This window comes from Cetorhinus maximus, chromosome 17, assembly GCF_964194155.1.
Source record: "Cetorhinus maximus chromosome 17, sCetMax3.hap1.1, whole genome shotgun sequence".
NCBI classification, from domain to species: Eukaryota; Metazoa; Chordata; class Chondrichthyes; order Lamniformes; family Cetorhinidae; genus Cetorhinus; species Cetorhinus maximus.
The window spans coordinates 6040947-6057851 of NC_135895.1; the positions used below are offsets into that span (position 1 = coordinate 6040947).

The 16905-nt window shown below is 43.4% G+C and overlaps 1 protein-coding gene across 4 annotated transcripts in view; it reads left to right on the top strand.

Moving 5' to 3' along the window:
• Window positions 1-1081: 1081 nt before the first annotated feature.
• The window catches only part of LOC144692138 (mucolipin-2-like), a 67852-nt gene continuing 52028 nt past the window's right edge, over window positions 1082-16905 (top strand). Inside the window, exons 1-2 of one of the 4 annotated variants that reach the window (XM_078560636.1) lie at window positions 1082-1131; window positions 10263-10482. In XM_078560636.1, the coding sequence (XP_078416762.1) occupies window positions 10276-10482 (207 nt within the window). In that variant the 5' untranslated portion in view covers window positions 1082-1131; window positions 10263-10275. Of the gene's footprint in view, window positions 1132-1611; window positions 1759-9754; window positions 10131-10262; window positions 10483-16905 lie in introns of those variants that run through there. The other 3 variants (XM_078560637.1, XM_078560635.1, XM_078560638.1) reach the window with 3 other exon arrangements.

The window sequence follows — 16905 nt, forward strand, 5'->3', positions numbered from 1 at the left end:
CCAGTTGCTGGGATGTATGGCCTATGTATCTGGCACTGCACTGGCACTGAAATTCATACATGACATTGCTCCATTGTGTAGTAGTCTTTCTGAACTGATTGCAGTATCCCGTTGGTGGAAATTACCCCATCAAACCCATAAACTAAACTCTCGGTTAATCTGGTTGGTTGAGGGGGGAATGTTGTTTCGGACATTCCGATCACTTACTGCTCATCAGATAGTGATCTCAGAAAATATGACATTCCCTCAGTATTGTAAGGGAGCATCTGCCTAGATTATGCACTCAAGCCTTATAGTTGGGGCTTGAACCTCGAGCTATATGACTCAGTATGTGCAAACTACTGATTTAGGGTTGCCAGGTTTGGTTGGAAGTATTCCTGGAGGTGTCATCACATCACCTCATTTCTACATTTGCCTCGTACCCACACTTCTGCCATTGCCGACATGCCCATCCATCGGTAGCGTATTGAAAATTGTACTGTGCATTTTGCCTTCTTGAGGCTACATACACACATGTACTAGCAGAGGGAGTCTGCTAGGAAGAGATAATAAAAGGATCCATGTTTACCAACTCACGCAGTCCTAATTCTAAATGTCTCTGGCTGAATAAACAACTGTTCCTGCCCCAAGAACTTCACACCATCCAGCCCCCTCTTTCTAAGACCAACTGGAAAGCAAACACAGTTTTCCTTGTATGATTGGATTTTTTTTTTTACTATGCACCTATTTTTCCCCATCTCAGATTTTTTATTTATATCTTTAGATATTTTTAAAAACTAATTGTTTATCACCATTGCGTTTATTGGGTTGCTCGTAGTAGTGTCTGTGAGGCTAGTTAATTCCTGGAGACTCCAGAGACATCATGGGTTGTCAAACCCTATACTGATCTAACCTAAAACTTAGCAGTATTATAAGCCTACCACGAACTGTTTTTTTCCGTGCAGGTTGTGGTACTTTTTATAACCATTAGTTTAAATACATAATGATGATTCACACCATTTCCTTATGCTGTCACTTGCACACTAGTTGAAATGGTCGGATCCTAACACTTGCTGCAAAAGTCACTTCCTGTCTTTTAGAGTTCAGTTCAGTTCTGTCGACTCATTTTTGGAAGAAGGCATATGTTGAACTGTAAGTCATTGGCCTTCTGTAAGTTCTGTTAATGATCATAGAACATGTCCAATGAGGTTTTGGATGATTAGGACAATCATGACTGATTTGCTATATTTTTTAATAAACCTCGTCGGTAATAAACTGCAGAGTGTATTTTAAAATGGAACTCTGAGCGAAGGATTGTTACCAATTCTCAGCTTCTAAAATGGTCATTTTTCATTCTTGAGTAATTTGTTTTGTTGTTTCATAGATGGTCGTCTATTATTAATAACGAATTTGTTATTTGTTTGACCGAATGTCTGAATCTTATTTCTACGTGCCAGGATTTGTTAAAATTCAACTGTGAGAAGTTAAACATTTTTTAACGTTTTGTAATTGTTGCAGTGTGTCCCCATTCCATTCTGAAGGGCACTGGTATTTGCAAGCTCTCAGAGCCAGCACTGCACTTTCTACTGGTGTTACTCTTCCTGTCCGGTTGGTCTCTGTGAGAGCTCTGTCGTCTTTTTGAAGCTGTCAGTTTTGCGTGTGCAAACTTGAAAGGAGAAGCCTGGAGAGGTAACTCTGTGCGAGTGACACCTCAGCCACTAGGAGGTCTAGAGCACATCAGTCAGAAGGGAAGAAGCAACTGAGTGCTTTCTTTAGCTGGTAGGTGTAAAGGGCACCAAGGGAATCATTAACTTTACGGCCGTTAATCCCAGGTTTGTTGCTTCAATTATAGTGTTTACAATGAGGAACCCGGCATTTAGAGTGCACCAGCAGGGCAGAAGCTATGTCTAAAAGCAAAGCTGAAGCAAGAATTTCAGAATATTTAGAACAGATACATTCCAGTGAGAGAGAGAGAGAGAAAGAGAGAGACTCTTAAGGGAAGGATGCATGGCCTGTGGCTAACTAAGAAAGTTAAAGCTGGCATCAAATTGAAAGAAAAAGTGCATAACTTTGCAAAGATGAGTGTCATAGTCGTAGAGTTATACAGCACAGAAACAGGCCCTTCGGCCCATCCCTATCCATGCCGGCCATCAAGCACCTATCTATTCTAATCTCATTTTCCAGCACTTGGCCCATAGCCCTATATGGCAGGTCAGAAAATTGGACAGAATGAAAAGGACAGCAAAGGATGACTTTGTGTAGGATGTGGGCATCGCTGGCTGGGCCAGCATTTATTGCCCATCCCAAACTGCTGTTGAGAAGGTGGTGGTGAGCTGCCTTCTTGAACCGCTGCAGCCCATGTGTTGTAGGTACAAGCTTAATAAGGAGGGAGAAATTAGAGTACGAGGGAAAGCTAGCTAGAAATATAAAAACAGATAAGAGTTTCTGCAGGTATTTGAAAAGGAAACGGGTAAGCAAAGTGAGTGCTCATTCGTTAGTGAGTCTGGGGAATTAATGGAAAATAAGGAAATGGTGGATGAATTGAATGGATATTTTGAGTCTGTCTTCACTGTACAGGATAGAAGTAACAACCCAGAAATAATTGTGAATCAGGAGGTGAACGGGAGGGATGAACTTAAAACAATTACACTCACTAGGTAAAGGTTACTGAGAAAACAATTAGAATTAAAGGCTGGCAAGTCCTCAGGCCCTGATGAACTTCATCCTAGGGTCTTAAAGGAAGTGGCTACTGGGATAGTAAATGCATTGGGGTTTTAATTTTCCGAAATTCCCTAGATTTTGGAAAGGTCCCATCGGATTGGAAAATCGTGAATATGATTCCTCTATTCAAGAAAGGATGGAGACAGAAAGCAGGAAACTACAGGCCAGTTAGCATATCATCTGTCATAGGCAAAATGCTGGAATCTACTATTAAGGAGGTTATCGCAGGACACTTAGAAAATCACAATGCAATCAGGCTGCGCCAACATCGATTTGTGAAAGGGAAATCATGTTTGACTAATTTATTGGAGTTCTTTGAGGAAGTAACAAGCAACCTTGGATAAAGGGGAACCTGTAGATGTGGTGTACTTAAATTTTCAGAAGGTTTTTGACAAGGTGCCACATCAAAGGTAACTACGTTACATAGCTCATGGTGTAAGGGATAACATATTAGGATGGATAGAGGATTAGTTCGCTAATAGGAAACAGAGAGTAGGCATAAATAGGTCATTTTCCAGTTGGCAAGAAGGTTCACTCAACTGAATTGGAGTTGAGAAGAATGAGAGGCGATCTTATTGAAAGATATAAGGTCCTGAGGAGACTTGACAGGGTGGATGCTGAGGGGATGTTCCCCCTTGTGGGAGAGACTAGAACTAGAGGACACAGTTTAAACATAAGGAGTCCCATTTAAGACAGAGATGTGGAGAATTTTTTTCTCTGAGGGTTGTGAGTCTGTGGAGCTTTCTTCCCCATAGAGTAGTGGAGGCAGGGCCATTGAATATTTTTAAAGCTGAGTAGATCTTGGATTGACAAAGGAGTCAAAGTGTGTAGGGGATCAGCACAAAAGTGGAGTGAGGGCCACAATCAGATCAGCCATGATCTTATTGAATGGTGGAGCAGGCTCAAGGGGCCGAATGGCCTACTCCTGCTTCTAATTTATACGTTTGTATGTTCAAATGTATGTATAATCTGTCAGTGTTCTACTTCTGAAACATGACTGTTTAATGATTAACTGGCTTGGTCAGTTAACTGTTATTTACTTTGCTGATAAACTAGCGGAACTAGATTGGATGATAAAACTTAATTGTGATGTGAGCTACATGAGATTCCAAAATTGTTTGTTTCGCTAAATTATTATTTTGATGCACAGTAGCAGCTGTCTGTACCATCTACAAGATGCACTGCAGGAATTCATCAAGGTTTCTTAGACAGCACCTTCCAAACCCACGACCACTACCACATAGAAGGACAAGGGCAGCAAGTACACGGGAACACCGCCACCTGGAAGTTTCCCTCCAAGTCACTCACCATCCCGACTTGGAAATATATCGCCATTCCTTCACTGTCGCTGAGTCAAAATCCTGGAACTCCCCCCCTAACAGCACTGTGGGTGTACCTACACCACGTGGACTGCAGCGGTTCAAGAAGGCAGCTCACCACCACCTTCTCAAGGGCAGTAAATGCTGGCCCAGTCAGCGACGCCCACATCCCACGAATGAATACATTTTTAAATTCCATTTTAAATCATCCAAGTTCTTTAATGCACAGGTTTAGTTTGGGACAGTACAGAAATTATACCAATAAAATTTATTTTGAAGAACAGTTAAAATCACAATGCTTGAGGGTATTGTGGCATGAATGATCATATGTAAATGCATGTTCATCAGAAAGAAAGCTCCAATCTATACTGTTGACTTAAAGGTCAACATTCAATTCAAAGTTCATGGGGAAGGTCTGTGTAATATACATAGGCTTACATGCATGCTAGAAGAGGATTTTAAGAACAAGTTTTGAGATGGGTGGATAGTACCTTGTCAGGCTGAAATTGGGATACACCAACCAGAGCCTGCTGTGATCTTAAAGTGAAAGGCTTAAGCACAGAGCTTCAAGACTTCAGAGAGACTTCAAGAATCTATGGAATTCATTGCCACAGAAGGCTGTGGAGGCCAGGTCATTGAGTGTATTTAAGACCGAGATAGATAGGTTCTTGATTGGTAAGGGGATCAAAGGTTACGGGGAGAAGGTGGGAGAATGGGGTTGAGAAACTTATCAGCCATGATTGAATGGCGGAGCAGACTTGATGGGCCGATTGGCCTAATTTCTGCTCCTATGTCTTATGGTCTTATGGTCTTAAGACTTGCACATTGAAAAAAAATTCATATAGATCTATTGAATGGAGTAACTTTCAGTCTCATTTACCAGCGTTGGCCTCTGGATGTAAGTATCACATTCACAGAATTACATTCAAATAAGAGCGTCTCCAGCACAGAAACAGGTCATTGGGACCAACTGGTTTCTGCTTCCCATGAGCCACCTCCTTTCCTCCCTCTTCACCTCACACTATCAGCATATCCTTTTATTCCTTCCTCCCTCATGTGCATCCCCTTAGTTTTTTTTCCATTCATTCATGGGATGTGGGCGTCACTGGTGAGGCCAGCATTTATTGTCCACCCCTAATTGCCCCCCCTATCTCCAGTATTTTTCTAACTGATAAACAGGAGCAATCATAGGAAGTTCAAAGTAAGATGCCTGTATCTGAGTGCCCCAGTGGTATTTCTCCTAGGGTTGCTTGTAGCAGCGTCCAGGGAATAACCTTCAATTCCTGAAGACTGCAGGACGGTCCGGGAGAATTGGCAGGCCGATCGCCACTTCTTTCACACAGGGACGCTGGAGTACCTGAGCCAGTCCTGCTGTGGGTCCTTGGGTGTCTGCAAATGGGTGTTACAGATTTTTAATTCCCCAATGGGAATAGAATTTTCCTTGCAAAGCTTGTCCAGGCTTATTGTAAACACAAAGATGGTTGAAGGAACCCGCACACCTGTGGTATAGTGCATTCTGTAGGCGTAAATAATAACTTACTGATTTGGTGGGAAGGTATTGTTTGCTTGATGCTTATTTTGGCATTTAAAAAAAATTTGCTTGGACCATCCCATATTGGCGATATTGTATTTTGACTTTCTTGGTGTGACCCAGTGTCACTGTTATTGATCCATTAATAGTGATGCTATAACTCTCTCTCCCACCCCAACATGAGGATAGAATTTTCCTCCTAAAGTTTGTTCAGGTTGGTTAGGAACATACAAAGCTAGCTAAAGGAACACGCGCACATTCACAGGTAGGACGCTGTCCCTGGGGGTGGTCCCTCTGGCTTCCAGCCTCTCTTCCATCATTTTAAAAAATGTATTCTGCTAACGCCAGCATGTCTCGCCCATCCCCAGTTACCCCTGGGAACATGGTGGTGAATCACCTCCTTGAACATTTCTGAGCAACTTGCTCGGCCATTCCAGGGGGCAGTTAAGAGTCGACTCTGTTGCTGTGGGTCTGGAGTCACATGTAGGCCAGACCAGGCAAGGACGGCAGATTTCCTTCCCTCAAGGGCATTAGTGAACCAGATGGGTTTTTACAACAATCAAGTCATGACATGGTCACCATTACTGATGCTAGCTTTTTATTCTACGTTTATTTAATTAACTGGATGCTCATTAATCCTAACCCCTGGATTACTAGTCCAGTAACAAAACCACTGTGCTGCTGTACCTATGTGCCTGTACACCATGCACCTGATGCTATTTGTGATTGGTAAGTGCCTCTGGCAGGAGTGTATTGTTGACACTGGGTGTAATAATATTTCCTTTTCTGAAAGGAAAGCTCCAATTCCTTCCTAAAATAAAAGCAAAATACCGCAGATGCTGGAAATCTGAAATAAAAAAATACTGGAACAACTCAGCAGGTCTGAAGAAGAATCATTCAGACTCGAAACATTAACTCTGTTTCTCTGCACAGATGCAGTCAGATCTGCTGAGTTTTTTCCAGCATTTTTTGTTTTTATTCCAATTCCTTACTAGTTGTGGACCTGGAAAAAGGGAGCACTTTCGGTTTATGCTGGGGGAACCCAATGCCTCATAGAACAACACAGCACAGGAGAACAGTCAGTCCATCTTGTTCCTTTTTCAAGGATTTACAAAGTCTCCCAGTTTTGAAAGTTATTGGTCAACCTGCTTCCATCACCCTGTCAGGCAGTGTGTCCCACATGGTCTTATTAAACAAAGCTCAAACACACACACACACAGAAAAGTGTTCACAGTATGAGCAACTGATCAGCGTCAGTTGTAGGTATTGGAGGCAGGTTATTTATGGAAATGGATCCCAAATTAATTCTGTATGTTTTTTTTAAACGAACCTCCGCACACAGCCTAGGGAAGAGAGGGATCGAATCCTATTAGCACAGACACACACATATACATTACACCCACACACGTAGACACAGATATAAACACACACATATACACACACACACCCACACATATAAACACAGACACAAAGGTATAGACAGACACACACAGGTATAGATATAGACACATGCACACAGATGTAGACACACACAGATATGGACACACACATACAAAGATGTAGACACACACAGATATAGACACACACACAGATATGAACACATACACACACAGATGTAGACACACATAGACAGGTACACACACACGCAGATATGGACACACACACACATGTAGACACACAGATATAGACACACACATATAGACACGTACACACACAGATATGAACACATACACACATATAGACATACACACACACAGATTCAGCCTCCCAGTGCAGTTGGCTGGCTCAGCTCGGCGGTGCTCCCAGTCTCTGGCTCGGCTTCGCCCGGCTCGGCTCCTCTTGCTGCCCCGCCTGTCCTGGGTGCTGTCCCGGGAGGGAGGGAGTTTATTCCTCGGCTCGGAGGCTTCAGCGAGACGCGGAACCGGAGATTTGCGGAACCCCTCATGCCCTGACTGATCTCCAGAGTTACTACCTCCTCCAAGGGGAAACTTCAATGTGAACTGCAGACGCCTTATTGAGAGGAGCTGGAGAGGGTGGGAATGGGACCCTCTGTAAACCTGAGACCAGAAACCAGTCCCTGATGAAAGGTCACTGGACCTGAAACATTAGCTCTGTCTCCCCGCACACTCGCCGCCTGAACCGCTGAGGTTTTCCAGCAGCTTTGTTTTTGTTTAAATTCCGGGCTGGATAACGCTTTGGTTGGGGACCTGAGCTAAAACTAAAAGTAAGGAGCCCATCCCATGAAAACCGGACAAACCCTGGGGAGAGAGAGAGAGAGCACCAGGTAAGAGACATTCTGTGATACTGGTGAAAAGCGTTAACCCTCTTCTCACCTTTACCATTGCTGACTGACCTGTTCTGAACTTCCAACATCTCTTCCACTTTCAGCCTTTTGTTGACCTCATTGTTGGAATTTTATTTGAGAAGAGGATTGGCCAATGGAAAGCTGATTTAAGGCACTTTTATTTTTTTTCTTCATAAGGTTCATTCTGGGGACATAGGCTTCGCTGGCTGGGCCCAGCATTTATTGCCCATCCCTAATGGCCCCTTTGAGAAGGTGGTGGTGAGCTGCCTTCTTGAACCACTGCAGCCCATGTGGTGTAGGTACACCCTCAGTGCTGTTAGGGAGGGATTTCCAGGATTTTGACCCAGCGACAGTGAAGGAACGGGGATATATTTCCAAGTCAGGATGGTGTGATTTGGAGGGGGACCTTGCTGGTGGTGGTTGTTCCCATGTACTTGCCGCCCTTCTCCTTTCCAGACGGTGAAGCTGATGTGAAAGAAGCCCTGGTGCGTTTGTGGCTGTCCTTTGATTTAGGGCAACATAAGAGTCTATGCATTGCTGCTCCATTATCCCAATCTGACACTTTCTGTCGTTGGGATCAGTGAGTCGGTTTTAACAATGTAATCGGGTGGATGGATGTTATGCCTCAGACAAAGAGGGTTCAAACCTAATGCTTGTTGGTTGTTTAACAGTCGATGAGTGACCAGCTTTGGGGAGTGGAGATGTAGATGTGTTTGCTGATTTACTTTGACTCCTGGTCTGGCAATGCCATCATTTTAAAATCTCCATCCTTGTTTCAAATCCCTCCTCACTCCTTCCTGTCACTGTAATCTCTTCCAACTCTGTCATTTCTGCACTCCTTCAATTCTGACTTCTTGAGTATCCACGATTTTAATATCCCCACAAACAGGATGGCCATGCCTTCAGCCTGGGTCCTAAACTCTGGAATTCCCTTGTTAAATCCCTCTATCTCTCTAACCCTACTGCCTCTTTTGAGATGTAAAATCTACCTCTTTGACCAAGCTTTTGGTTATCTTCCCTCATATCTCCTTTCATGGCTCGGTGTCAAATTTTGTTTGACAGTGGCTCTTTTGAAGCACTTTGGGATGGTTCACCATGTTAAAGGTTGTTGCTAACAAAGAGGACTGTTGTAAATGTTTAACCTTTGTATGGTCATCAGCTTTATGTATTTACATGCGTGATAAGCTACAGTCTCATAAACTTTTTCACCCAACGAGTGGTTCGGGTCTGGAATGCTCTGCCAGGAAGTGTGGTGGATGCCGGTTCAGTTGAGGCATTCAAGAGGACATGAGATGATTATTTGAATAGAAACAATGTGCAAGGGCACAGGGGAAAAGGCAGGGCAGCATAATGCTCATTTGGAGAGCCGGTGCAGACATGATGGGCCGAATGGCCTCCTTCTGTGCCCTTAAGATTCTGTGATTCTGCGTCTTGACCTGAGCAGGAGAGATTTATTTGTTCATTAAACGAAAGATAAGGAATTCAAACACAGTGTTCGAGTGGTTTTGCAATCGGTTTTTGGTCAAAGTGGTTGGAGAACTGGTTTTCCTGTTGAAGGAAAAATTGGACATTTTGAAGCTGAAGTAATTTACCGTTGCAATCGATGCTTATATATTATGTTTGGGACATAGGAAATCGAGCAGGTCATTCAGCCCGTTCCACCGTTCAGTGAGCTCATGGCTGGTCTGTATTTTAACAGGTATTATTGGATCTGGGGGCAGTACATTCCAATTATCTTTTCACTGAGAGACTATTGATATTAAATGACTCATTTGGCAATAGAGATTGGGGATTTCTGAAGGAAGGCGGAAGTGAAAGTTCACGCGGGAATGAAACCTTTGAAGGGTGACGCTAAACTCTGATGTATTCTGTGCTTTTTGGATTTTAGCACAAGTGTTTAGGGGACTCGAGTTGATGAGTCACGACATTGTGTAAATTATTGCATTCACCATGTTTGTTTGCAGTGTTACATGGAATAAAACTGGGCAGGCAGTGAGATTGCTGGTCCCCGAGCAGCTCCGAGGGAGTGTAAATCAATCATCCTTATTTTAAAGCGGTTTAAAACAAAGGTGGGAGGAGTCTAGGGACAAGTGGACAGAGCATTAACATCAGAGCCAAGGCCATTCAAGGGAGAAGTTGGGAAACACCTCTTCACACTGAGGGTGCAGAGGAGTGGAGCTCTCCTCCACAAAATGCAGCTGCTAACTCAACTCATTTAAAATCCACGATGGAAAGACTTTTGTTACCCTAGAGTATAAAAGGAGATGGAGCCAAGGTAGGTGGATGGAGTTGGGATACAAATCAGCCATGAGCTCATTGAATAGCAGAACATTCTCGAGGGGCTGAATGGCCTCCTTCTGTTTTTATGTTTCTGTAAAAAAAACTTTGATTTGACCATTCTTTGCAGGAAACAGTTGGGCATGTCAGCAAATAACTTCTCTTTGAACCAAGCGATGGACTTTCAGTTCACCGTAACCCCAAGTGTGGACACAATGGATGAAGAGAGGTGGCTGAGGGAGGACCTAAACTATTTCTTCATGAGCCCGTGTGAAAAGTACAGAGCCAGGCGCCAATTTCCTTGGAAGCTCTGCTTGCAAGTTTTGAAAATTGTCATGGTAACGACGCAGGTAACAAAAACATTGTTGACATAAATAACTGGACTTAACGTTCACTTTGAAGAATGACTTGCATTTCTATAGTGCTTTTCATGACTTCAGGATGCCCCAGAGTATTTTACAACAGTGACTTCATTGGTTGTAATATAAGAAATCCTGCAGCCAATTAGCACATGAACTGCGGTGTGTTAATGACCAGATAATCTGTTTTAGTGATTTGGATTGAGGATAAATATTGCCCAAGATAACTCTCCTTTGCTTCAAAATAGTGCCATAGGATAATTTATGCCCACTTGAGAGGCATTTGTTTAATGAACGTTGGCATGTTTAACAGCGCAACAAACCCCTTCAGCCTAGATTATTGTACTCAGGTCTCTGGAATGGGACCTGAGTGAAAAACTATCTTTTTTTAAGCTTATTCTTTCCTGGGATGTGGGCGTCACTGGCAAGGCCAGAATTTGTTGCTAATCCAAACTGAGTGGATTGCTAGGCCATTTCAGAGGGCATTTAAGAGTTAACCACATTGCTTTGGTTGTGGACTCACATGTCGGCAAGATTGGGTAAGAATGGCAGACTTCCTTCCCTAAAGTACATTAGTGAACTAGCTATTTACAATTATCAATGATCGTTTTGTGGTTACCATTACTGAGACTAGCTGTCAATTCCATTTATTAACTGAATTTTAAATTCCACCAGTGATTTGAACCCATGTCCCCAAAAATTTAGCCTGGGACTCTGGGTAACTAGCCAAATGACGTTAGCACTAGGCCACCTATTCAAAGGTTTTTAAGCAACACATATTTACTCAGTTAAAGGGTTATGCTTTATGATGTTGAGATGAAGTTTCTATGGAGGTAATTTACCCACTTAACCACCCTCCCCACTACACTCCCCACCTCAGTTTGAAAGGATTCAATGTCCTATCACGCAAGCATGGATTTTGGGGTCAGTGGTGAATGAATGAGGTACGATGTTCACTATTGCTAACAGCTGTCCACAGAGTTTCCACGGGCTTTAGAGTGGAGACGTACTGTCATTGAGCATCTTATCCAGTGTGCAGCCCTCTCCAGAGGATATGTAGCACGTGTGAACAAAGCAAACAACAGTGAAACTCTTCAATCAATCAGATTGAAGAAAAATGTAATCAGCCCTTGCTGTTTTCAGGGAGTTCAGGGAGCTGAAGCTAAAGACAAGGGAGCTGCATTATTATTTACGTACGTATGAACACATGAAACAGGAGCAGAGGTAGGCTATTTGGCCCCTTGAGCCTGCTTTGCCATCCAATACGTTCATGGCTGATCCGTTTGTGTTTCGAATTCTACATTCCCGTCCACCTCTGATAACCTCAGATTCTTGTTAGGCAAAGGAATCAATCTACCTCTGCCTTAAAAATATTCAATGACCCCTCTCCCCATGCCTTTGGAGGCAGAGAATTCCAAAGTCGCACAACCCTCTGAGAGAAAAAAAATTCTCCTTATCTCCGGTAGAGGTACTGTTGCAAAACTCAGAACTTGGGAAAGATTTTGGAAGAGTAAATAAGGAGAATCTGTTTCTGGGAGGGTCAATAAATAGAGATCACAGATTTAAGATTATTGGCAAAAGAACTATAGGCCTCGTGCACAGAACTCTTTTTACTCAAAGTGTTGTGATCTGGAGTGCACCGCCTGAAAGGGCGGTGGAAGCAAATTCAATTGTGACTTTCAAAAAGGAATTGGATAAGTACTTGATGAGGGAAAATATGCAGGGCTATGGGGAAAGGGCCAAGTGCAGGGCTAATTTGATAACTCTTTCAAAGAACCAGTACAGACACAATGGGCTGAATGGCCTCCTTCTGCGCTGTATCATTCTATGATCCAATAATGCTCACTGAGACACACACAGTGTAAACGAGGAATAATAAATTAGATTTGAATTATGTGCAGAAGGCAAAATAATGATTGGGAAAGAAAGACAGGATTAAAATAGACAAGGAGAAAAAGTAACAGAAACATTTTTAAAATATTGAACTTTACAAGTGTTGAGTCTCATTAGTTCAGAATTTAATTAAAGTTAAATTTTCAAAGCCAGTGAATGCACCAGCCCTAATGTTTTCTGCCATGTTTAGTGGGTAATTAATGCACAAGCATCATGCCTTCAAGCCTTTTATATGAAACGACTTTGCAGTCAGTCAGTGAGGAATAGTTATAGTGCAGTCTGTGAAGGAGCAGAACAACTCAGACAGCAACTTCCAAATTGCTGTGTTTAGCTGCGCCTGCATGGATTCCCGAAGCTGTTTGTGGATTTAATCTATCAAAGTGGTGAGCTCTGATAGCCTAACCACTATTCTCAAAGCAAAATTGAGGCAAAATGTTGAGGCATAGGGTTTATTTCTATCAGACTAGAGAAGGGAGATTTAAGAGATTTTTAAAATAATGAAAAATATCACATCAAGTATACAGCACAGAAATAAATCATACGTCGCAACATGTCCATGCCAGTGTTAATGCTCCACAGGAGCATAAACCTCAATACAGCCTTGGCTCAAACATGGATAAAAGAGCTGCACTCCCGAGGTGAGGTGAGAGTGACTGCCCTTGACATCAAGGCTGCATTTGACTGAGTGTGGCATCAAGGAACCCCAGCAAAACTGGAGTCAATAGGAGTCAATGGGAATCAGGGGGGAAACTCTCCACTGGTTGGGGGTCATACCTAGCACAAAGGAAGATGGTTGTGGTTGTTGGAGGTCAGTCATCTCAGCTCCAGGTCATCACTGCAGGAGTTCCTCAGGGTAGTGTCCTCGGCCCAACCATCTTCAGCTGCTTCATCAACGACCTTCCTTCCATCATAAGGTCAGAAGTGGGGATGTTCACTGATGATTGTACAATGTTCAGCGCTATTCACGACTCCTCAGGTACTGAAGCAGTCCATGTCCAAATGCAGCAAGATCTGGACAATATCCAGGCTTAGGCAAGTAACATTCACACCACACAAGTGTCAGGCAATGACCATCTCCAACAAGAGAGAATCTAACCATCACCCCTTGATGTTCAATGGCATTACAACCACTGAATCCCCCACTGTCAACATCCTGGGGATCACCATTGACCAGAAATTGAACTGGACTAGCCATATAAATACTGTGGCTACAAGAGCAGGTCAGAGGCTAGGAATCCTGTGACGAGTAACTCACCTCCTGACTTCCCAAAGCCTGTCCACCATCTACAAGGCACAAGTCAGGAGTGTGATGGAATACTCCCCACTTGCCTGGATGAGTGTAGCTCCCACAGCACTCAAGAGCCTTGAAATTGTCCGGGACAAAGCAACCCCTTGATTGGCACCACATCCACAAACATTCACTCCCTCCACCACTGACGCACAGTAGCAGCAGTGTGTGTACCATCTACAAGATGCACTGCAGGAATTCACCAAGGCTCCTTAGACAGCACCTTCCAAACCCACAGCCACTACCATCTAGAAGGACAAGGGCAGCAGATAGATGGGAACACCGCCACCTAGAAGTTCCCCTCCAAGTCGCTCACCATCCTGACTTGGAAATATATCGCTGTTCCTTCACTGTCGCTGGGTCAAAATCCCGGAACACCCTTCCTAACAGCACCGTGGGTGTACCTACTCCGCAGGGACTGCAGTGGTTCAAGAAGGGGTTTCTCAAGGGCAACTAGGGGTGGGCAATAAATACTGGACCAGCCAGCGAAGCCCACATCCCATGAATGAATAACAAGAAAGAAGACCCCCTCCCTTTTCACCTAACTCTCAGCGTATCCTTCTATTCCTTTCTTCCTGCAGTAGGATATGTGATCATTTTAGCATTTAATCAAGATTATTTGTTTGAAATGGTTACTAGTTCAAGTTACTGCTCAACTCTAATCACAATGTTCTTTATGTCCAGTGCAATCTGTGTTGCTGCGATTTGCTGACATATTTCAGGCCCCCACCCCAACATAAAAAATAAAAATTACCTGGAAAAACTCAGCAGGTCTGGCAGCATCGGCGGAGAAGGGTACAGTTGACGTTTCGAGTCCTCATGACCCTTCAACAGAACTCAACACCCCACCCCAACATTTTCACTTTGATCCTGAACCTGTGTTGGTTCAAGCAGTGTTAGACTTTGCTGAGTAGCACACCATGCGATTGTAAACAGCCAGGGTGATAGACATGTCCTGCCTTGTTTCACTTTGTTGAAAGCAAAATACAGCGGATGCTGGAAATCTGAAATAAAAACAAATAATGCTGGAAAAACTCAGCAGGTCCGACAGCATCCGTGGAGCGAGACGTTTTGAGCCCGTATAACCCTTCTTCAGGGCTAAAGAGAAGTAGAAATGTGATGGAGAGGAACACAGTTAACGTTTCGAGTCCGTATGACTCTTCAACAGAACTAAGTAAAAATAGAAAAGAGGTGAAATATAAGCTGGTTTAAGGGTGGGGTGGGGGTAGAGCTGGATAGAGGGCCAGTGATAGGTGGAGATAGCCAAAAGATGTCATAGACAAAATGCCCTTTTGTCTGTGACATCTTTTGGCTATCTCCACCTATCACTGGCCCTCTATCCAGCTCTACCTGTCCCACCCCCCCCCCCTTAAACCAGCTTATATTTCACCTCTTTTCTATTTTTACTTAGTTCTGTTGAAGAGTCAGACGGACTCGAAACGTTAACTGTGTTCCTCTCCGCAGATGCTGTCAGACCTGCTGAGTTTTTCCAGGTATTTTAATTTTTGTTTTGGATTTCCAGCATCCGCAGTTTTTTGCTTTTATTATAGAAATGTGATGGATTTCATACTGTTTAAGGTCGGGGGGGGTGGTGCGGTGGAGCTGCTGAGTGTTTTCCAGCATTTTCTGTTTTTATTGCTTCACTTTGTGATTATAAGACAGTTGGGTGATTATTGGGCCAGAGTGAACACAATGAATTGCCTGTATGTGTTTTAATTATCCCCGTCTGCCTACTACAGATGCAATTGTTAGAAGACCCTGCCCCCTACTCATGCTAACATCCCATTTTTCATTCACTTGTGCCCTTTCAAAAAGTAACGGCTGATATGTCGGGGTAAGGTGATCGTACAAATGGAATCGTTGGTAACCGATATCTGGCCTCTGACCTTTGTCACCACATTGCATCTGGTATAGGGAGTGCAAGTGACACGAGTTTTAAAAACTCATTCTTAAAATGTGGGCATTGTCCGCATGGTTGGCATTTATTGCCCATCCCTTGTCGCCCAAGGAGAAAGTGATGGTCAGCTGCCCCCTTGAGCCACTGTCTTATAGCGTTTTGCTGTAACTGAGTCACTTGTTATGTCGCTTTAGAGGGCAATTGTGGTCGATGTTGTTACAAAGGGGTTGGAGTATAAGCCTTACTACAGTTATACAGGACCCTCGTGAGGCTACACCTGGAATAGTGTGAGCAGCTTTGGTCTCCCTGCCTTATGAAGGACATACTTGCCCTAAAGGGAGCGTAGTGAAGATCCACTGGACCGGTTCCTGGGATGAGGGGATTGTCCTGAGGAGGGTGTAAATAGATTAGGCCTATATACCTTGGAAGTATGAAGAATGCGAGGTAATCTAATTGAAACATATCAAGTTCTTAAGGGTCCTGACAGGACAGCCACTGAGACAATGTTTTTTCCTGGCTGGGGAATCTAGAGCACAGGGTCACTGTCAGGGTTGAGGGGAATGTTGAGGGAATGGTATTAGGTGAATTGCTCATTCGGAGAGCTGGTGCAGAGACGATGGACCAAATGGCCGCCTCCTGCACTGTAACAATTCTGTGATTCTGTGAGAGCAGCCATATAGGGTGGAGATGATGAGAAAACTCTTTATTCAGAGGTTTGTGAATCTTTGGAATTCTCTACCCCAGTGAGCTGTGGATGTTCAGTCTTTGAGTATATACAAGACTGAGATCGATAGATTTTTGGATACCAAGGGATAAAGCAAGAAGGTGCAGTTGAAGTAGAAGGTTAGTCATGATTTTGTTAAATGGTGGAGCAGGCTTGAGGGGCTGAAGGGCCTGTCCAGCTCCAATTCTAATGTTCTTATGTTTAGTTAAGAGTAACCATGATGCTGTGGGATTGGAGTCATGGGTAGATCAGACTGGTTCAGAAAGGCAGACTTCCTGCCCTAAGGGGCGTTCCGACAATATGGCAGCTTCAAGGTCACCTTGACCGAAACCGGCTTTGTATATTTCCAGATATTTTTTTTAAAATTCCAATTCTCCAGCCCCCATGCGGGCATTTGAACCCATTCTGTGAACTATTCATTCAGTAACATAATCACTTCATCACCATACCCATGCTAGCCAGCTCCCTGTAACTTGAGGTAACTTGCTGTGTCAAAACTGAAGCAATTTTGTTTGTTTTAGTTTTGTTGAGTTTGCTTTAGTTTAGTCACAAAGTCATGTGATGGTTTCGTGTGTGTGTGTATATATATATATATATATATATATCTTTTAA